The 23349-nt window shown below is 35.6% G+C and overlaps 1 protein-coding gene across 10 annotated transcripts in view; it reads right to left on the bottom strand.

Moving 5' to 3' along the window:
• The window catches only part of GRIK1 (glutamate ionotropic receptor kainate type subunit 1), a 425622-nt gene that overhangs the window by 14595 nt on the left and 387678 nt on the right, over positions 1-23349 (bottom strand). For 6 of the 10 annotated variants that reach the window (XM_082391894.1, XM_082391896.1, XM_082391895.1 and 3 more), the window contains 2 exons: positions 12462-12687; positions 7283-7533 (listed from right to left, as the gene is read on the bottom strand). In XM_082391894.1, coding sequence (XP_082248020.1) covers positions 7283-7533; positions 12462-12687 — 477 coding nt within the window. Of the gene's footprint in view, positions 1-794; positions 5949-7282; positions 7534-12461; positions 12688-23349 lie in introns of those variants that run through there. The other 4 variants (XM_082391897.1, XM_082391891.1, XM_082391898.1 and 1 more) reach the window with 2 other exon arrangements.

The following is a 23349-nucleotide window of genomic DNA, read 5'->3' as shown; positions in this document are numbered from 1 at the left end:
GAGAGACTTTTCCAAATCACTTGCTAAATAAGTTAATCAGACTACAGAAGAAATAAAGCCAAGGACACTTGGATATTTGATAATGTGCCAAGTGACCGTGAGGAAAGATAAATACCAAATGAGAGCAGGCTATCTATAGACAGTAGTTTTTTAGTTCTTATGTTTGGTAAAGACTAAGTGATCAGGAGAACATTCGTTTTTGAAGTTGGAAAATTGGAATATTTTAATATTTTAAGTCTGAACCCTCCAGTTGAAAAAAGACAAAAAATTCTGGCTAAGCGAAATTAAAAATTTTAATCACTAAGGAGAACTACAGTAACTTCTTTACATCACTCAGGTTTTACTCATTATTTTTGTGTGTATCTGGATGTATACATTGTAATGTGGAAAATCATTGCTGTGCAGTACGGCCAATTAGCCATGTTTGGGTTGACAACTACGAAGCTTAGATTCTGCAGGGTGCTGAAACCACATAACACATTTGTAATGTTGGTTTTCTATCACAAGAATGCCTTTCTCTTTGCAAATAGAATTTCTTTGAAAATTTAAAGGAGAATCCCATTTTCCATGATACCAGTCTCTGTGGAAAGGATTTTGAAAACAAAAATGATTTTAATATGCTTGTGCATCTGGACATAAAATTCCATAACTGTGAGAAGCATAATGAGATGGTTCCTAAAGGCAAGTTAAAACTGCAGCATGGAGCAGAATTTTTTCATTATCAATAAGAGTTAATTAATAATGCCACTTGGCACAGTGAGTTGAGCAGAAAATAGTATAGGAAGTAAGAATGCTTTGCTTTCCTTTTGCTTTTCAAGGCTGTTCAGGCTACTTTTAAATTGCTTACTAGGAAATAGACCTTAGAGTATAAGGGTCATGGGCTTTGAAACTAATTGGGATCCTTTATTTTTCTGCTATGCCACAGATGGCTCATATAGAACATAATATAGTGCTAGGCAAATGCAGTGAGGTATTTAGAAATAATTTTCCTTGGATAGGTTTATAATCATATAATCCAGTTGATTTTCCTAAGGGCACAATCTCTATCCAACATGTATTCCTTAGGTAGTTCTAATTTTGCTGGAAAAACTTTAAAATAATTCAATTTATAATTTTAGTCTAAAACAAAATAAGCTTTAGTTTTTCCCTTATTGCATTAGGTTATACAGCCTTGTTAAGAAACAAATTAGACAACATTACATGCTCCATAGTTGTTGATGTATTTTTCAATCTTTTCATACCTCTCTGCTCTCTTCCTAACTTGAAACAATATTTCTCAGAGTATAATCCACAGATAATCTGCCAGTGTTAATAAAAACTCACACTTACTGCCTTATTTGAAGTCACACTGCTGTATTCAAGTTAATTTTAATAAAAACTCATGCTTACCAACTACTTTTCGGTAAAACAATGGTATTTAGGATTGTTGGGAGAAAACTCATGTAAGAAAAACTATTTTAAAAAACCCCCTGTATTGAAGATAATTTTAATGAAATTAAAATTTGACCTAATGACCTAATTTTAGAAAAAAAACTGCTATATTTAAGCTAATTTTTATGCAAACCAATGTGCACAACTAGTTTTAAGAATTCATTTTCAGGTTTAGTTAAAAATTCCAATTCCTGGACTACACTTACTGAGGAGGAACCTCTGGAATTACAGCCGAAAATCTGTAGCTTAAATTATTTCCCCAGGTAATTCAGATGTACACTGAAGTCCGAAAACCAGTGACATAAAAAATAAAGTTTGAAAAATTTTCTTTTATGTTCAAGACCCTTTTTTTTTCTAAATTCACTTAAAATGCAATGGCCCCTCTTGGGGTCACTGTGGTCTTAGTGGTCATTTACTTGATGGCAAGAATTGGTTGTCTGAGAGCATATATTATATAAAAGGAGAAAGAGGAAAGTATAAGAAACTCAGGGTCTGAAATGAATGGCGGATTTCTCAAGGGAGGAAGAAAGCACAGAGAGAGAGAGCAGAAAACTACCTACTTGAATATCTTGAGTAGGCCTACCACTTATAGCTAAACAGGAAGATTATCAATTGAATATAATGACATTTCTATCTCAAAGATGTTCACAGATTCTTCTTGAATTCTCCTTAGAGAGGGTTTATTAAATATTTAATGCTAAATATATGCTGTATATCTTGCTTGAAATTAATGATCCTGCTTCTAGAATCAATCAATAAATAGCAACAACTTATTGAGTGCCAATTATACACAGAAGAGTATGCTTTAGGTCATTACTACACAGTAGAATCAACAAGGTACCTTAAAAACTGCTATTGTTCTGCCCCCACTCCAGACTAATGAAATTAAAATTTCTAGAGTTGAGGTTCATACCTTCCACTATGTCTTCATAGATTGCCATTTTGGGTCCTTCTCTTGGGCGCAATGAACTTGCCGTTGATTTTTAATGCTTGTGAGAGGAAAAATGCTCTTAGAGATAGTTTGAACCTCTAAATTGAAAAACCTGTTTTCCAAACCAACTCTGTTTTAAGATGTGTGATAAATTGTATTTATTGCTCATGTTACCAGAGAGCAATGCTTAATTTCTCTATAAGGAACTAACATCTGTTAACCAATGTTTATTAACAGCCCTCTTATAAATGATTTAATTTTCTATGTCATTATATTATTTTATTTAATTATCAAAGCAAATGTAAGTCAGTATATTACCTTCATTTTTCAAATGAGGAAATTGAGGTTCAGAGAAGTTTCAGGAAAAAACCATCCCCGATAATAAATGTTATTGTTTATTGAATGGCAGCTCTGTGCTAGGCATGGTATTAGGTGTTTTGTACATTATCACTGGATGAGATACACATTATCATACAAGTGTTCCCTGTAGAACATTGGTCTGTCAAGATGCTTTGGAGGAAAAAAGATTCTGTGATCTAACAGGTTTGGGAAGTACTGGATATTTTTCCTTCCTGTTGAAAATTCTCAATGTATTAACATATTAAACATACTGAAATGTCATGCAGTAAAGGGGCGTTTGTCCTGGTGCTCCATGGGTTACTCCACCATGAAAATCTTATTTGAGTAACACTTGCCAATGAAAACCAGTTTGAAAAATACTCCTTCAACACAATCTTATGACCTAGAAGCTATATCCCCCTATTACATATTAAAAAACTAAGGCTCTGAGAAATTCAGTTATTTGTCTACAGACATTCAGCAAGTGACTCCACTAGAACTTGAACCTAAGTTTGGCTGATTTAGAAAATTCTCTTTTGATTCTAAGTCTAGGACTCTGGGTCACTGACTCTGATATCTATTTCAGAGTCAACTGTTAGTAAAGCTGAAATAAAATTGTGGAAAGGATTAAATGTAATACAGTAAGTCCCCTACATACAAAGGAGTTCCGTTCCAAGATCGTGTTCATAAGTCCAACAAAGTTAGCCTATGTATCCAATCGGCTACATAGTACTGTACTGTAATAGGTTTACTTTTCACACAAATAATACATAAAAAACAAACAAACACAGAAAATAAACGTTTTTAATCTTACAGTACAGTACCTTGAAAGGTACGGTAGTACCAACTACATCACTGCTGCTTTTATGCTTGCTTCCGGACATACTGGGCTTGAAATAAAGATACTATACTACTGTACTCTATACAGTACTGTACAGCAAAGTCCACAAAAGCACAACCACTTGTAGAGAATGTACGCATGTAACGATGTACACCGGATACGGGAGCTAACTTACATGATTGGACATGAGAACGCACGTTTGCATCTTTGAAAGTTCGCAACTTGAAGGTTCGTATGTAGGGGACTTACTGTACTGTATGTTAAAACACTTTGAAACCATAAAATAATATGTAACTATCAGAATTAGGTAGTATACAGTTTAAAGTAGTACATAAATATTAATTTTATCCAAACCTCTGAATGACACTTTTAAAGGATACTCTCTATAGAAAGACAAGTTTTGTTACCATTAACCCTGATCATCTATACCTCATCAATCACCATTGAACTTTTTGGGTAGCATTTTTGATTTATTAAAGAGTCCTTGGGAATATAAATTTATGTAATTTGTGGTTTCTATATATAGAATCAATGAATTATGAATTATGTAATATTTATTTCAACATCTGATGTTTTTGATTATGAGGATGTGAACTCTGATCTAGGGCAAACAATATGTTGCTTTTACCCCAATAACAGCTAATAAATGTCAGTGTAATTTATAGATATTTCCTTAAAAGTATATTTATTTAAAGAAGAAACCAAGACTGAGAAACAATCAGGGCAAGAGTCAATTCTCCTGAACATGTTTTACTGGAGAAATCTAGAGTTGATTGAAGAGACTCGTGATTCAAAAATTGTAACCCATTTAAAGCTAAACAAAGAGAAGGCAAAATGCTACATGATTACGCAGATGGCCTATCTCTACTTCTGAGAAATATGTTTTTGGGGAACACTTCACATGTCAAAAGGTAACCCCATTAAGGAGAACAAAGACCAACTTATCCCATATTGAGGGAAGATGAAAGGCATCTTCAATTCCCCTATTCACTGTGAAGAGGGAAAGAGCTCAGAGGGACAGCAGACATCCTGTCACAACAAGTTAAGTGTGTAGTTGGCTTTCTATGTCACAAGCTCAGTTAGAGTGAAAATTATTTACAGCATTTTGAATGCAGGTGGGAAATAAATCTACAGAGATCCGTAACTAATGTGTATGGAAATTCTTTCCTCTATTTATTTTCTCCTCCTTGTCCTTCTCCCCAGTATACTTGGAATAAATTGAAAATGGCAAAGGATCCAGAGGAATGAGTGTGAAAGTGGTGAGGCTCAGAAAAGATTGCTACAAAAACAACCACTCTATTAGGACAGGAATGAAATAACATCTTGTGAAAAGATGTTCTTCAGTGCAAAGAATGAGGGCAAGTGAGTGGAAAATAGAAGAGGCTAGGCATTAATTTCTATCTTAGGACTGTGCTTGGAGCTTGCAAAATATAATCTATAGCTTGAAAAAAAATCACAGTTCCTTAAAGATTCTGAGCATACTACCTATCTTAACCTACAGAAGATTGTTAAGCTCTACAAGTAAATGTTACTTGAGAGCTTGATGGTAATGAATTTCTATGCAGGGATCATTTTTGACTATGTTGTGTCTTCCTGAGTGATGTTCACCTTAGCTAATGCTCTTCTTTCATGACACCAGAGGTTTCAAGTTTAGTTTTCATTTTCTGGGTCACTTTTTTGAATCTTTAAAATCTAAGACTTCTTGGAGTCTCTGTGTAAATAGTACATTTCAAATAGAGACAATTTGAATTAAAAATTAACATTGTTAAGGAGTTATTATGAAAAGATGGGGCTTTGGGTACTTGGAAAGTGTGGATCTACAGAGTGTATGGTACAGGGAAAAGGAAAGAGGAGAAAAAAAGGTTCACAAAGATGAAAATAATTCCTCAAAATATCATTTTGTTTTCACGCTTTGCACTGTTGAAAGTCTGAATCTACTTTTGCATGAGGCAAGAGTTGCTTATTTTTAATACATGAAAATACAACTAAGATAACCATTCTCTTGATGGTATAGCCAATTCCTGTAAACACACATATCTTGGAGTCTGTATACCCCTAATATGCTGCTGTTTCAATATAAAATGCACATGTGTCTCCAGTGCATTGAATTCAATGTTCAGAGTACATGAGTTTTGCTATCTTAAAACAAGGATAGGGATTATGGCTATTTATGCTTAGTAGATACAGACATCATCAACACCACCAATTAGCAGAAGCAGTTTCTACTTGGCACAACTTTTTTTTTTTTTTTAATGATTACACAGTGTGAATTGAGGACTGTGTCCGAATCCCTCTCTCCTCTCGAATTAATTTGCCACATTCTAAATCCGCAGATAAAGTGGTTCCAGAAGTGGAGTTGGTTGGATGGGTTTGCTTACACTGCAGTCCATAAAAGAAACAAAAAGCCTTGCATGCAAAAGAAATGAGAAAAATATAGAAAAATGAATAAATCAGAAGCAAAAATGGGCGTTTAAATGAAAATTTAAATCAAATGAAGCTGACAATTATGAGAAGCACATTAAAGCATAACATATACAAGCTTTTAGTTTTCAAATTATTTGCATAAAACAAGACACTCAAGAGCAAATCGAAAGTTAAAGCAGATCAGTCGATTCTCCCTTTTAATTAGACAGTTTTCTCTAACAAGGTCTCTGAAAATGGTGCTTCATGTTCTGACAATTGCCTTGTAATTTTGGGAAAATTTTCTGGATGAAAACAGGTTATAATCAATCATCCCCATCTCTGGGAACTTAAGGAGAGTTTCCACTTAAAGGAAGTGGGACTCGTATGAGATTATTAATCAAAACTGGCTACATTATTTGTGGGGTCCAGAACAAAATGGAAATGTAGAGCCCCTTGTTCTAAAATTATTAAGAATTTTAAGACATTGATAGCTGAGCATTAAACTAGGCCTGTTATTAATCGTTCGTAGTTTCAAAATTCTAACAATACTTTAAATTGATTGGGTAACCAAATACTCTACAATGGGCATGAGCTTTGTGTTTTGTTTATTCTCATACGCTTATGAAGGAATTATCTTTAATAACCGTCATCTTATTCAGAATAGTGTAAGCTCTTGATGTGATTTTCATCAAAATTAAAAGTAACAGGCAAAAAATGGTTGACTGTTGAAATCAACCATAATGCTAAAATTTGGAAAAATAGATTCTTTAATATATTTTATCGTCATTCTGTACTGTTAATCATTTTTATGGCAAATTTTTTTTTGTGAATTATTCTTTTACAAAACGTACTTTGATAGAGGTAAATGCTCAGTTTCAAAATATTACATTTATATCTTTATATAAATTGCTTTGCATTAGTACATGTGCTCAATACCTACACTTAGGAGATGTAACATTTCTCTCAAAGATCTTTTTATATATTTTCCAATTTTGGATTTACTTCTTCCTTGTTCTATCTAGGGTTTCTATCTTAAGAGTAAATAACTGTTAAAGAAATTATCTGAGTTTGGAATTTTTGCACTGTCATTCCAAATAGTGATAATTGAATTTAGTGTATAAGGTACTTCCTTCTTCTCATTAATAAATGATGGGGCTACAGTGCCAGCAGCACCTGGCAGGGATTCAATAGCTCTTAGCTCTAACTCAAAAATGGCCCTTCTGGGCATCTAGTTCAATAGACTGTTACAAGCAAAGGGCAAGCATCCTTTAAACCCCCAAACTTAAGACAGATAACACAAACCAAAAACCACCCGGTCCTAGAAATAGATGACTCACCTGCTCAATATCGTTGTTTTTCCGTGATTTGTATATAAATTCTCCAATGGCTACAAATACAGAAAGGACCAGTCCAGCAGCCAGAACAATGAAGATACCCCCAATATTTTCTACTCCCAGAGCACTGGCCTCTTTGTTGTCTTCCTCGGGGCAGCCATTTCCCAGCCACCATTTCTCTTTCATCATATGCAGTTTCCCCTCTTCTTGTAATTGAAGAATAGCAATAGTAATTTTATCCCGGTAAGGAGAGCCTGTAAGTGAGGTCATTTGGATATTGGTCACCAAAAGGCTGAAGGTGTGAAGAAGGATTATTGTCTTAGAGGTAACTACATTATGGCTGTTGGAAAACCCCAATCCATAAGTTGACTAGCAAAGGGCAATCCTATATTTTGAAGGATCTAAATAATTGGACAGTAAAAAGCTGACATGTTGAGATTAACTCTTACCCAAACTGTCTGTTCCTTTTAAACAAGGAAAAACTGAGCTGGGAATTCCATGACATCCCGCTGCTTCTGGTGAGTTTTTTATGAATCTTTTCCCACATTAGGGAATTTCATTGTTTAGATTCCACTTTTTCTAGGCTTTTGGATGTCTAATATTGTGACAGCCTGGCTAAATGATCACCAGTACCATTTCTTCTTCTTCCTATGGGAGTAGCTAGACATTTCCTAGTCTTCTTTACAATTCATTGTGGTGATTGACCGATTGCTAGCCATTGGGAGCTAAAGCAATGTATGACTATTTCCAGTCCTGTCTCATAAATCCTCCCAACATGATCCTCTACTCTTTCCCTCTCTTTCCTCAAATACTCAGCATGGAGGAAAGGATTTTAAGTCACTAGGGATAGTGGAACCACCAGTTAGAAAGGGATTGGGTCCCAGGATGACTGCATGAAGCAGAGTCTCTCTTTCAACCCACTGTTGGACCATGACAAGTTCAAGAAATAAATATGTATTGTGTTGGCCACTAAAAATTTGCAGATGTTGGTTATAGTAATTAGTCCATACTGACTAATACACCTATTAGGATACTCTTATGAGTAGGTTTTGAATAATTTAAACAATATTCAGCTAGGTTTAGAAAATTTGCAAGCACTTTATTGACATTATTTATACTCTATTTTCTAGTAATGCCATTGAACTTTTAATTATGTTAGGGCTAGAGAGCATCAACATGGTCCTGCAGCCACAGCTTGTGCAACACTGGATTCCTATGTTAATTAAAGCAAAGGGAGAGATTTAAAAAAAAAAAAAAGATGGTAAAATTTCTTTACCTAATTTCTCCTTGGACGCTAAGGATTTTTGTAAGCGTTTCTTCTACTTAGTAGGAAAGTAGTACATTCTAGCTCTTTCTGTTTGTAAACTTTAACGTTCTTCTTGGTGGAAATAGAAAAATGCAAAAAAAGTAGCAAATAGAAAAATGTGGCATCTTAGAACCAGAAGAGATCTTAGGAACCATATAGTCCCAGTCTACTTATTTTTAGAATTGAAGAAATTGAGGATGTGAAGATATGGGTGAAAGTAATAGTTGCTGGTAGAGCCAAGAATTTAACTCAATTCTCCTAACTTCTCTCTTAGTGTTATTTTCATTAAAGTTTCTCCCTTCACCCCCATGTCATCTCCCCCCTCCCCCGTATACCTTATGTTCTAGGGCATGGTTAGAAAAGCAGAAGATTAATATTGTGACATTTGTCATTTTTCCCATTCCTCCCAAGGCTTCCTAAAGTCATTGTCAGTCCCTCAAGATCAAGTGTTAAAGAAGAGCAAAATGTTTTGGAGTTAGATTGTGGCTTATCAATTAAAAGTATGGATTTTTGGTGAGAAAATGGCTCTTGAAAGCCAAATTAAAAGATATTGGCTGCTTGCTTAAACAACTCCAGAATAATGGTTAGTGTCAAAATTAGCGCCATTAACAATAGTATGTGAACAATTAAGTGAATCAAGAGAGCTTTGCTTTAATGTACATGAAAGTGCTTTGAAGAGTGTGAGAATGATCCATAGGGTAACAATTGCAGCAGTAATCATAGCAGTATACACTGCTATTTACTGAGTGGGTACTCAGTAAATGCTGACTGATGCTTTCCTTTTGCCTTCAGGCTGCACAATACCTAAAATATTTCAGGCAGATGGGAATTGGATCTCTGTTTAAGATGGGTCTCTAAGGAAGGTAATTTCCAGCCTCCTGGTAACCTGTTTAAGCCTTAACTGCTCTCGTTCTCTTCAAGTTTTATTTTAAATCCCTCAGGAAGCACATTTCCAGAGCTTCTGTCCTGAGAGTCTCTAAGAAACAGTCTTCGATTTTGTGTTGTGACTGAGCAACTTTGCCAATCTTTGACTGTGAGAAGGAATTTTAAGCCTTAAGGGAGTCAGGGCAAGACCAGAAGTATGTGGAGAATTTTTTATATCTGAATATATTTTAGCTTCAGTTTTTGTTGTTGTTGTTGCTTAAATGGACTGAATGACATTGGAAGTGATTTATTACAAGTCACTTGAAAAAAATACATATGTATACGCACGGATCTTCCTGAATAGCAGCTGATCTTTCTTAAAGAGTCATTTCATCATAGAAGAAACATCTCACAAATTTATCCAACAGCTGTATTCCCAATGGATGTATTCTCTCTGAGGTCTGCCATCTGTTCCAATTATTCCTTCATTGTTTTAGTTTTAAAAGGATGACAGGTTTATAACCACTATGAAAAATTCCTAGAGTGTATTTCTTTTCATCTAGGGAGGGGGAAAACTCTTCAACTTTGGAATTTGTATGTCAGAGAATGCATGAGGTTGGCAAAATGTAGACTGAACTGGAATATTCAAATCTCTTTATATCATATTATATAAAATATAGTGATACTCATCACAGGGTCAGCCTCATTCACATGGAGGCAGAGTTATTTTTAAAGTGCTGCATTAATTTAGGAGTGTTTCAGAAAGGACCCCTTGCTGCTTCCCCATTCCTCACCAATATTCCAATATTTTAACTTAAGAGTTGTATTTCATTCAGTAGAAGAAATGCCTATTAAAAGTCTCATATTATAGTGTAAATATTCTCAGAAGAAGTGATACACATTGTTATTTTCTATCATTACTACCAGACTGGAAATTTGGTGGGCAAAGAGGGGAATTAAAAGGTGGTGGAGATGGAGCTGAGGATGGAATGGTAAAAGTGCAGTTTTCAACTTTATAATTTAATCTAAAGATGGTTCCGTTAAGAAACTGTAGTTGCTTTTCTAAGAAGATGCAGAATATATTACAATCAATCATAAGGTCTTGACTTTGAAAAGATTCAGGCAAAGGCACCCAATCCTGGTGTTCTTGTCTGACTCATGGTCCATTTAACTAAAATCAGCAGTGATGGGATATAAAAAATAACACGTCTAGCTTCTTTCTCCAGTCTTAAAAAAAAAAAAAAAAAAGGGCTGTTGCTTGTGAGTTATTGTGAAGTGATGGAAGGAGGGTTATAAAAAAATAAAATAAAAAAATAAAATGAGGTGATAAAGCCCGATTAGGGAGATAGACATTGTTTCTCAAATCAAAAAAAAGCATAGTATCCTTTTAGTTAGTGTCTAACAATCCCACTGAGTCCTCTGCAGAGCACACCGACTTAGTTTTAGGAGAGCTTACCACTTGAGAAAAAAATGTACACTTCACTTGAAATACTGGCATTTTCATCAGGAAAAGTTATTGGAAATAAAGGGGCAAGAAGGTAGTTATAGGTTCCCTAGCCCAATCATTCTGAAGATTTATTTAGAGGACATACATAACAACTTATTTAGAGGAAAAGGAGATCTTACCCCATTGATGTAAGTTAATCTCTTTATAGCATATATTTCTAGCATCAGATAGATTGCATGGAGTCAAATTGGTTATGTATTCATGTTCAAAGGTGGAGAGAGTTGCCTTCTTTATCTGGTTAATCAAATTAGTATTGATCAAAAGTTGAATATGGGCTACATAATCTTTTTTAAAAAAATAAATTTATTGCCATATTAAGCCATCAGGAATATTCACCTAAAATCTGATTTTTTTTCATGAAAAATAGAAGATCTAATAATGTTGGGCTCAAATTCCCACAGCTAATGACCTGAAAGGCAGCTGCCCCCTTTAGATGAATATGTTGTCTCTAATTCTCCATACTTGCTACCATTCCCTACTGCTTCTTCAAACCAACAAGCTTTATTCAATTATACCTCCTTGGCTTCTGTAAGCGTTTGAGTTTGCGATCCCTGTCTAGTGTTGAGGGAACCGGATAATCCCTTTCAAAAGGTGAAAATAATAATATACCTTGGGTCCTTAATTATCTGATTTAACTGTAACTAGTATTTCTTATTGGACTAACCCAGTGGTCTAAGATGGCCTCCAATTCCTCCCCTTGGGAATGCTTATCAAAAAATTACTGATGACTCACTTGAGAAGAGCAGATTGCTACCATATCAGAACCTTATACAATACAGTTTCTGTAGTAAGGGAAATAGAGAGTTTTCTATAGGGAGGTCATTGTCGCTTGAATACAGAATATAGTTCTATATCCCAGACATGCAAGAAGACCTAGCTGTGTGGGTCTGTATGCCTACAAGGTAATAATATCCTTAGATTGAGCAGTGGTACAAAATCAAGGACTAGGAATATTTGGAGATTTTAGATATTTATTAATGATTGAATCTGACATGTTGCCTGAGCAAATTATAATCTAATCTTTATCCTTTTTCTTTTGACAGATATAGCTTTGCTTTTCTATCTATTTACATGGAACCCTAGCTCTTTAACTTTGTCATCTATATGTACAGTTAATTTTGTTGTATTCTAATATAATTTAAGATAGAAAAAACTATACAGGGATATATAGGAACTGAAGAAAATAATGAGAAGAGTGTTAGTTAGGAAGATATTCTTTTAACAATATTTGGGGTAAAATAATAAAATCTATGTACTCAAATGTATATGCAATGGTAGAACTTGAAAGAAACAATGAGTTAAAAGTTTATTAGGTTAAATATCTTGGAATCTTCAATTCAGAGCATGCCTATGATCTGTGCCGGCATTTCCCTTATTTATTAGTCCACTGAAGGCATTGTAGACTTTCTCAGAATGTAGAGTAGATATCTCTGAGCCCGTTCCTTTCTATACTTTGTAACTGACATTGCCCATCTCAGTCTTTGCTACTGCCTTGCCTCTCTTACCTATAGGTGTTCCCACTCCATAACCTTTGGAGTCAATGAGGCCCCCGATCTGAGTGAGGTTGCAGTTTCTCTGCATCACATACTCAATGTTGGTGGACTCCATCAGCAAGGCATAGTCAGTGGTGAGCACTCGTTGGATGCCCTCATCACTGTTTTTGACCAGGGCAGTCTGCTGCCTGCTACTCATAAAAGCCCACATCTTCTCGTAGGTGGATATCTTCGATTTCTGCAGGGAAAGAAAGCACACCCACCAGCAGAGAGTGGTGAGAAAATATGTCCTAAAGCTATTCAAAATCCCTGGGGTTCAAATAGCATAGGGAGGATTCTTTCTCTTTAGATAGGAAACCGATATTGATGATCCTGGGACTTCAGTTTGGTAGTTGAAAGGAGCCCAATTCACTACAGGAAAACCTTTGGAGGCACTGAGGCAGCTATAGAGGAAAAAGAGATCTTACTCAACTGATGTAAGACATTGCCTCAAGATCCTTTGGCTGATTTCAATAGGGAAGAAAGAAGATTAGTATCAATGACAACATTTGCCTAATGAACTCTGGCCACTTATGAACAAGTCCTCAAGGCCCACTAGGCCAAGGGGTGACTAGATCACCTCAGGACTCTACTCATTTATTCCATTGCCTTCAACGACTTAACTTCAGTAGGCATTGTTTTGCTTTTTTCTGCTATGTAAGTTTCAATACCTGATCCAACATTCCTTTGCAGGGGACAGCCTTGGGATAAATCACATACCTTCTCTGCTTTATTTATGAAAGAACTGCGAATTACTCTTATCTTTTCTAGAAAACTTAGAGTGCAAATGCTCTTTTCAGATTAAAATTCAGATCAGAAAACTCTTCCTACTGTATTTTTATAAGCCTTTTTATATATACATTCAATTTTAAATTTCAATTATATTTTAGATAATGAGGATTGAATTTTCATTTAAAAGTGTTCATGATTTTGTCTTTTCCTTTATTCTTCAACTTTTTGATTCAGTAATAAGCCATATATATGATATATATTACTTATGCATCTATACCTTCCACTATCTCATTATCTTACTTTCTTTGTTAAAATATACTGCCTAAGTTTTCATATTGCTTAGGTATAAATTTTCTATTCTTTTGAATAGTGATCTGTAAATAGTTTACATTTTATTCTGTAATTTCCATATTGTTCCAATTTTTTTCTGTATTTGTCTTCATTTGCATCAACACTCCCCTCCATTTATTTGGAAGATGGAAGACATTATGAGAATTACTGATAATTCCAAGCTACTCCAGCTCTCACGTTGTATATGGTACACACGTACACACACACACACACACACACACACACACACACACACGAGTTTCCTTGGCAGGCACAGAGTTTATCATCTCAGGAGTGCAAGGAAGTTTAAAACATGATTTGGGGACACAGCAATGAATGGAATACCTGTGGAATCAACTATAGTGTGGTTATTCATGTTCAAGTGTTCCTGAAGGCTCACTCAGTTCCTAACTCTATTTAAGACCTGGGTTAATGCTGTAGGCTTTATGAGTTAAGGGAGAACAGATGGCTTTATTTTGGATTGTTAGGCATTTGAAGAACCCCTTGAGAAAACTCTCGTGAGACAAATAGCAATTCAATATACAGTACCTTATAGACACTGGTATTTTATGGAAACAATTTTGTCATGATTAGGCCCCTGTGAATTACTCCTTACCCCCACAGATATCTGAAAGTTGAGGTTCACGTCTCCATGAAAAAGGTATGTTTTTGAGGTAGGGTTCAATGTCTCACTTGTTGGGTAATTTTAGCCTGGAAGAGTCTGTTAATGCTAAATTTATAATAAAGAGCTACTTGTACAAGTGCAGGGAGGTCAGTCTGTTTTTTGGCAGTAAACGCACTGCTGGGAAAATTATTCTTCCACCAGGAAACTACCTTAAGGGAAAATAATTTTCTTAGAATTAAGAAATTTTACAGTTGACAGAAACTTTAGAAATTGGCTCATTCATGCTGTTTTCACAGAGGGGGAAATTTTGGTACAGAAGATTTGGAGACTTCATGAAAATCACAAAACTGGTTAGTATCAGAGCTAATACTGGACCCCCGGACCCCTGACATCTAATTCAATGCTCTTTCCACTGTACCATGATGATTTTGGGTAGGTGGATGTCAATCTTGACAAAATTCTTCTGAGAATGATCTTAGTCTTATTTGATCTACCTGTGACAATATAGCTTATATTCATGAACTCATATTATGCCCTGAGGTTGTTTGCTATTTGGTATCATGTTAATCCAACTAGGAGTTAGCTTCTATATAAAAAAATCCATGAAGCATCTATTTTTTTTTCCACTGTATTTAAATTTTATTAAAAATGAATATTGTAAATAGTTAGAAAACTGGATTTTTTGGTCTATGGGAGTTGAGGACAAAACAAAGTAAATGATCAGTTCATTTATGGGAAATAAAGTGGGAGGAGTCCTTTTAGGAATCCAGGAATTGTAGGATGTGGAAAAGGATGATAAGATTCAACTCAAAACCTTCACATCTGTTATTGAGCCTAATCAGGTGTGGTTCAAAAATTATCTGCAGTGAAGGACTGTCTATTTTTTCATTCCATGGCAGACCTATCTGTGGTCCTACCAAGTGGGATTAGTATGCACTCATACCAGATGTGGCTCACCATGTTGGCACTTGACAGCCCTCAAAGTGGTCTACATTCTTGGAACAGTATCCATTAATCATGTTCTTTTTTAAAAAAATTTTTATATTATTGTATTTTTGGCTGTGTTGGGTCTTCGTTGCTGCACATGGGCTTTCTCTAGTTGTGGTAAGCGGGGGCTACTCTTCATTGTAGTGTGCGGGCTTCTCATTGCAGTGGCTTCTCTTGTTGTGGAGCACAGGCTCTAGGTGCGTAGGCTTCAGTAGTTGCAGTACTTGGGCTCTGTAGTTGTGGCATGTGGGCCCTAGCTCATGAGGACTTCAGTAGTTGTGGCTCATAGGCTCTAGAGCGCAGGTTCAGTAGTTGTGGCACACGGGTTTAGTTGCTCTGCAGCATGTGGGATCTTCCCGGACCAGGGATCAAACCCATGTCCCCTGCATTAGCAGGCGGATTGTTAACCACTGCGCCACCATGAAAGTCCCTCATTAATCATGTTCTTGGTGCCATCACAATATCCAAGAGCTACAGAACTTCTAAAGTCTTACTCTCAATTTCTTTTATCTCATCACAGCTTAGTAACAAAATGTCCCCTGAGTCAACACGTTTGTCACACCACACTTTAACTAGCACTGCTCTGTGGAGCTGAAGGTCATGGATTTAATTCAACCACACTTACTTCTTCCTATTTGGAGTAGAAGATTGTTCTTGGCTTGAACTCCCTGAGGTGCTGGAAGAGAAATCTAGCAGGCATGGAATTTGAACCATTGAACAGCAGAACTTTTTCTAAGAAAATGATCACTTGGGGGACTTGCTCAAGTTGAAGGCATAGGAAACATTCTAAATTTCTTTGAACCCCTCCTACTAGTTTTGCTCCAGTCTAATAATGGTAAACATAATGGGACAGAGAATAACACCCTTCTGCTTTCATTTAAAGTTCTCTTTCATCATTTAGAAAGTTTGCTGTTGTGAGGATCCTTGTATTCTACATTTGAAATTATAGACTGTTTGACAAGCTGGGAAGCTTAGATAAATAGGAAGACCCAGAATGTGGCTAAGGAATAACCTTTTTAACAGTTAAAAATATCTGTAGATGGCTCAAGCACCTTAGGATATAGTGAGTTTTCTACCACTGGAAACCTACAAGGAGAATTTCATGGATGGATGAGTTTCACTTAAGGATCCTTCAACCCCCAGGTTCTACTCTCTAGACCAACCTTTTCATATTACTTATGCAGGTCCTGACTTCAAAGACAGTTAAGTGCCACCCAAGGGTCATATTGGTTAGTAAAAGAACCAATACAGAGTCATGGCCTCTTTCCTCCTTATTCCTGAGTTCCATCCACTGTCAAACCATGTTCTGTAATGTTTATTTTTTGTTTGGTCAAAAAGTACTATTTTAAGAGGAGTTAAATTAGATTTATTTCTTTTTAATAGACTATTTTTAAGACACAGATTTTAATAATTCTTACAAATAGAAGCATACTTCATGGGACATTATCATAAATATTAAAAGACTAAGCAAACCGTTTGAATGACAGTCTGGATGTTTCTGCACTTGTAAATCTTCTATGGTCTCAGCCTGCTAAATTGCTCTAAATGATATATGTTTATAAAGAAGAAACAGTGATTGCAACTTATTTCACTGAATATGTCAAAAGTTAATTAGAATATTTGTAAAGTACTCTGAGCTTCTTATCAAAAGTCACAAAAACTGAAAAGTCCTCATTTATTAAATCTGAAATCATCCAGGTTTTTTTTTTTTTAATCCTAGAGGGTAGTCAAGGTTAAATACATTTACTTTGTCTGGTTGAACCTGATTATGTGGCTATTCTGATGCTGATGAAACGTTGTTGGCAAAGAAAAAGCATTCTTTTCATCTAAAATCTGTTATAAGGGAGTATTACTGTATCACCATCTGATGACTGTTGTTTATTTCTCTTTTTTCTCCCATAATGAATGCAAGTTAAACACTCAATGGGAAATAATTTACAATGGGTCTCTGTGCAGTTAAAAACTATTTATTGAAAATAGTAATAATAACCAGCATGTGCAATGTTTACTGTGTGCCCAAAACTATTCTAAGCACTTTGCATGTATTAATCTATTTAATCTTCACAGTGTTCATATGAGAAACATACCGTTATTATTTCTCCTTTACAGATGAAGAAACAGAATGCTACATAAAGAAATGATGAAGCCAGGATTTGATCCCAGCAATCTGGCTCCAGGGTTTGTGTTCTTAACTAATAGGGAATCAACTGTTTGTTTTAATACACATAACATCAAACTTATGACTTGGCTAATGTTCTAACATCACTGACACATTTTCTAAAGAATAACTTCAGTAAATAGCTGTGGCATCTGTCTATTATAACTAGAGCTGCTGAAAATCTTGTAGTCATCACACAATGCATGGAAACCATTTATATGAATTTAGACAGCTTATATTTGTTTAGACAAAAAATTAGACAGTGTTTTAGGAAGTGCAACAGTTGGAACCTGGAAGGAAATGTAGATATTGTTTATATTTTTCCTTATTTTGTATTTCATATAGTTCCATTGTTTTCAGTTTCAGGGTTTCTGCTATAACAGGAAAAATATGTGTAAATTCTGGAGTGTAATACAATCTTAAGACTGATAGAAACCTGCATTTTATAGACATATCCCTCTAATATTTCATTTTTACTGAAATAAACATTATTTATCACATTATTTCTTCAACCAGGTTATAGGGCTTCTACAGTAAAGATGTATAACCCTATTATTCAGTAGAATGAACAACTGTGCAATTCTACTTCAGACCAACATGCTTAAAGATTTTATATATATACCTGTTTATATGTTTATTTTTACATATATCCATAACCCCACACATATACACTGAAGATAGATTATTGATATTTGATTTTTGTTATCTTGTCAAAAATGATCATATAAATATGGTAAATATATGCTTATTGAACAAATAAAACACCAAATATAATTATATTTTAAAATCTGATCTCCAATTTACTTTTACTTTACATAGCTGTCGATTAAAAAAAAAAAAACCTTAAAAATCAGTCAAAGACATGGAAATCAGCCATGTAGAAATCCAAATTTATAAAGCAGATATATCAGAGGTGAATAGTTGCCTTAAAAGCAACCATTTCCTCTAACACAAGATTAGATCTATCATTTCATGAAATAATAAATTCTCATGGACATTTAGGTTGCTTCCATGTCCTGGCTATTGTAAATAGTGTCCATGAGAATTTATTATTTCATGAAATGATAGATCTAATCTTGTGTTAGAGGAAATGGTTGCTTTTAAGGCAACTATTCAACTCTGATATATCTGCTTTATAAATTTGGATTCCTACATGCCAGGACATGGAAGCAACCTAAGTGTCCATTGACAGATGAATGGATAAAGATGTGGCACATGTATACAATGGAATATTGCTCAGCCATAAAAAGAAATGAAATTGAGTTATTTGTAGTGAGGTGGATGGACCTAGAATCTGTCATACAGAGTCAAGTAAGTCAGAAAGAGAAAAACAAATACTGTATGCTAACACATATATATGGAACCTAAAAAAAAAAAAAAGTTCCGAAGAACCTAGGGGCAGGACAGGAACAAAGACACAGACATAGAGAATGGACTTGAGGACTTGGGGAGAGGGGAGGGTAAGCTGGGATGAAGTGAGAGAGTGGCATGGACATATATACACTATGAAATGTAAAATAGATAGCTAGTGGGAAGCAGCCGCATAGCACAGGGAGAGCAGCTTGGTGCTTTGTGACCACCTAGAGGGGTGGGATAGGGAGGGTGGGAAGGAGGGAGATGCCAGAGGGAGGGGATATGGGGATATATGTATATGTATAGCTGATTTACTTTGTTATACAGCAGAAACTAACACAACATTGTAAAGCAATTATACTCCAATAAAGATGTTAAAAAAATTCTCATGGATTTAAAAAAATATGATTTAATTTACAAAAATCACTTTGAAGGAAGACTCTCAGATGAAAGCATTTATACTATAGTGAGGGACCTGTGTCTTTCAAATGTATATAATATGATCATTGCAGTTGATTTTGCTCTTATCTTGAATTGATAGAAAGTTATGACATTTGCAGAATTCCCTAGGCTATAATTTCATATGTTTCCTTTAAAAAAAAATCCTTCAGTGGGATTTAAACACCTTTGTTAAAACATTTTTCATGTTTTTCTCCTGTCTAAAGATTGGTCCATTACAGGCAATATAACAGGCTTTGAAAAAGGCTAACTTTAATTGACCTCATGGATTTCTCCCTAAACAAATACATTTTTAAACTATAGGGACTTAACATTTTGGACACTGCAGGTAAAATTAGCTAGATCTTTCAAACATCAGCTAACAGCTCTTATGTGAAGAGTGCCTTCCTATACAGAGAAGTTTGTGAAATGTCTTTCATTTTGTGCTTCATTATATGACTATTTTTGCCTGGAACTTGTCTCCCCATAATGGCTCATTGCTTCACATCCACTGGTGCAGTGCTCAGTAACTTTCTTGAAATGTCTTCTGGGTTAAGGATAGCACCTAACCACTCTCTGGAAGGAGGTTATAAAGGTTAGAGAGTCCATTCCCACAGCTGGTCCAAAGTCCCCAGACCATGAAAGCCAGTAATGACAAGTCTGTTATGATTTTTTTAAACCTATTTTATTCAAGTCATTTTAGACTGAATCATGATCTAATCTGTGTAATCCTCTGACTTGGGTCTGAACGGATAGTGATTTTTTACAGGGCAAGCTTCTACTGAGAAGCATTTCTTACATGAGTATTTTCTACCATTCTGGCTCACAGGGACTTCTGATATTCACACCACTTCCTGTCTGCACAAGCCATGCTACTTAACCACATGTTGCATTGTATTTAACAGGTCTGTGTGCAACTGTCTCTTTATTGCTATTCAGGTCTTCAAGCCTTGAAAAATTTTATATCTTCCCTTTCCCATCTCTTACAGTGCCAACGTCAAAAACTGGTCAAATTGGAGATCCTGGAAAAAATATAAATTAAACTGAACTGAGTTGAACTGCCTTATTCTGTTTCTCAGCTGAATTCTGAGGGCAGCCTCACCGTCTGTTGCTTATCTACCATCTGGAAGTGGTTCTTCTGCAGATTCCTGTATGTGCTCAGCAAAGCTTCCAAGGACTGAGGTCTTTGTCTGACTTGGCCTCTGAAAATCTTTGAGATTTTGGGCACTGGCACTCTCTCTGGACTTTTCTGTCCAGTAGCAGAAGGTACACCTCCCGGGATCACTGACAGTAAGGAAGCTGAACGAAGACCAAACTAGAGTTTTTTTGTTTTTGTTTTTTTTTAATTCAGAAAGTTGAAAAAAGTAGGACTAATAGCTAAGAGTAAGGGTTGGATGTTAATGGTGATGATGTTTTTTGGTGAGAATTATAATAATATTTAACATTTTTCCCTTTTTTATTTAACATTTTTATTGTTCACAATTTGCCAAGTAGTATTATAAGCACACTACCTCTATTAAGTTATTTATTTCTTAAAATAATATTTTGAGATAGATATTATCCTCAATTTACAGACAGGAGAATCGGGTACAAAGGGTTTAAATAACTTACCAAGGTCTACATAGCTAATAAGCAGTAATGTCAGAATTTGAACCCAGGTTCTAGAACTAAACTTTACTGTAAGTTTTAATTTATATCACAGCATTTTATTATAGTCATAACTCCTGAGAAGACTGGCTGGTATCCTTAATCTCTGAACAATGAACCAAAACCATTATTTTGCTTGGATGATGGTTTGCAAGAAACATTGAGAAATCTCTTTTTTCAGGCCTCAAATGGTTCTTAAGCTTTTACATGATAATCCTTTCTTCATCTGGGGAATAAAAAGAGTTGATAAACTATCACTGTGAGACCAAAGTTTGGGCTATTCCATTTATCCATAAGGGTAATTAATAGAATTACAAGGAGAAAAAACAATTTTTGCACATGTCCTACTTTTTATGAGACGTGGAGAAAATCAGTGCCTTAGTGCTCCATATTAAAAGCAAAAGTTGTAGTTGGATGCCATTGTTGTCAATGTTCTTGGGTATAAAAGAGGAAATGGCCTCAGGAAATCTGTCCCCAAGTTGTGTCCACAGAACTTGACTGTGAACTGACTACTCTTTGTATCTCTTAAGATGCTGAGGGTGGTCTCAGACAGTGGGGAGGGCAGGAAAAGCCTTTATCATTTAAGATTGAAACAATTGAAAGGACCAAGCAATTCAGCAGCAGAGAGATGAAAAACCAATATAATTAGTATCAAATTATTAATTAGTATTATCCTGAGTAGAAAATCAAAGGGAGTTTGTTAAAAATTCTCTTAAATGAAGTCTCTTGAAGTTCTGAATTATTGGTATACTGATTTATAAAAAGATTCTATTTAAAAATTGTTAGCCAAGGACAAATAAATGGTCCCCTGATATTTGGAGGATCTCCTAAAATATCTTCGACAGTCCATGGACAGTTGATGAAACACTCTGCCTCTCTTTAACTTTGACCTGGTAATTGGTCTACTGGTGAATGACACCCTTTCACCAAATAGGCATTATATCATCCATAGTACTTAAATCTTTAAGACTCAGGGTGCAGATGACCTTGAGGAAGTGTAATGTTTAATAAGCATCATTAACTAAGTGCCCTTGGCCACAAAACTTAAAATTGTTCTTTTCTTCATGGGCATCAGCCAGGATCTTGAGGTGTCCATCTGTAAAGCTTTGTGAATGTATGTGTAATTGAATTTACGATTTAATCCCAGTTCTTTGTGTAAATACAGTCCCTGGTGATCACTGTGGTTGTTCTACATACAAATGACTCAATGAAGGAAAACTGTTTCAGCTTCCCTTGTCTCAGACACGTAGTACCTTGACCCAGCAGTTGCTTAATAAATGTCAATTTATTCCCTCAGCCTTGCCTGAATTCAGATGATGGATAGTGAAACCTCACCTGAGCTATTTAAAAAAAAAACAACTTTTTTTTCATGTTGAAAATCAAATATCCAAATCTGAAATCTAAGGTCTTGTTCTCTGCAAGAATAACAAAGTCTAGAAAAAAAAGAGTCAATGGCTTTGGATGGAAATTTTAGTGAGCAACTTCTGGTCACAATTTTCAAGCAGAGCTTTCACTAAAAACATACCTCGATTGTGACCAAGATACCACATATGAGGGGTTAGTGTATTTTGTTTGTCTATGGATTTTGGTAACTTCCATAGTCCTTTCCTCCTTGCGACTGCCTATTCTTCAGCTGTAAAACAACTTAGAATCATCTTGAAAACAAAGAGACAGGTTCACCATTTGGATGTGCCAAAGGGATATTTTTGGGGTACTGGGGGGACTAAAGCACTTTAGTTACACTGTGTGATGAAAAAATGCTTCTTATTAGAAGTTTCCTTGTGATTGAATGCAGATGGGACCCATGTGAGCAAGGCTTATGCCCCAATAGTAGATCAGAATGTGCTAGGTTAGACCAGGCAAAGGCAGCTTTCCTTATTGATTCAACAGCCTAAGAGAGGATACTGTCTTTGATTAAGAAAGAAAGGGAGGGAAGGAAGCCTCAATGGCAGTAATACATTAATGTAGAGCCAGGTCAAAACTGAGTCCTTGTGACCTTAACTGCTGTCACTCAGTGACAGGGTAGAACTACCCTGAGAGCTAAAAGGCTGGAATGTTTCTTTCCCTTGCAGAATAATCCAGCTTAAAAATGCTGAGTGTGTATCCCTCTGAAGCTTTCTGACAGCTTGCCTCCCTCAAGGGGAAAACTAAATCGGATTTAGTCCTTGTTCTCTTTTTGCAAATAAATTCCTTCTTGTTGCTAGGCTACAAGATAACTTATAAATCAAGGAACATAGGACAGTGTCTCTTCCTCTGTGGATCTCTATGTATCCTACCTGCTATGGTCTGAATGTGTCCCCCCAGATTCATATGTTGAAATCCTGATCCTCAAAAATGATGGTATGAAGAGGTGAGGCACTGGGGAGGTGTTTAAGTCATGAGAATGGAGTCCTTATGAATGGGACTAGTGCCCTTATAAAAGAGGGTCCTGAGAGACCCATGCCCCTTCCACCATGTGAGGACACAGCATAAAATCTGCGACCTAGAAGAGAGCCCTCATTCAACCACGATCTTGACTTCCAGCCTCCAGAACTGTGAGAAATAAATTTCTGTTATTTATAAAGTACCCAGTCTGTGGTGTTTCGTTATAG

This window comes from Balaenoptera borealis (genome assembly GCF_965194805.1).
Source record: "Balaenoptera borealis genome assembly, chromosome: 5".
NCBI classification, from domain to species: Eukaryota; Metazoa; Chordata; class Mammalia; order Artiodactyla; family Balaenopteridae; genus Balaenoptera; species Balaenoptera borealis.
This window is presented reverse-complemented; position numbering and strand designations above follow the sequence as displayed.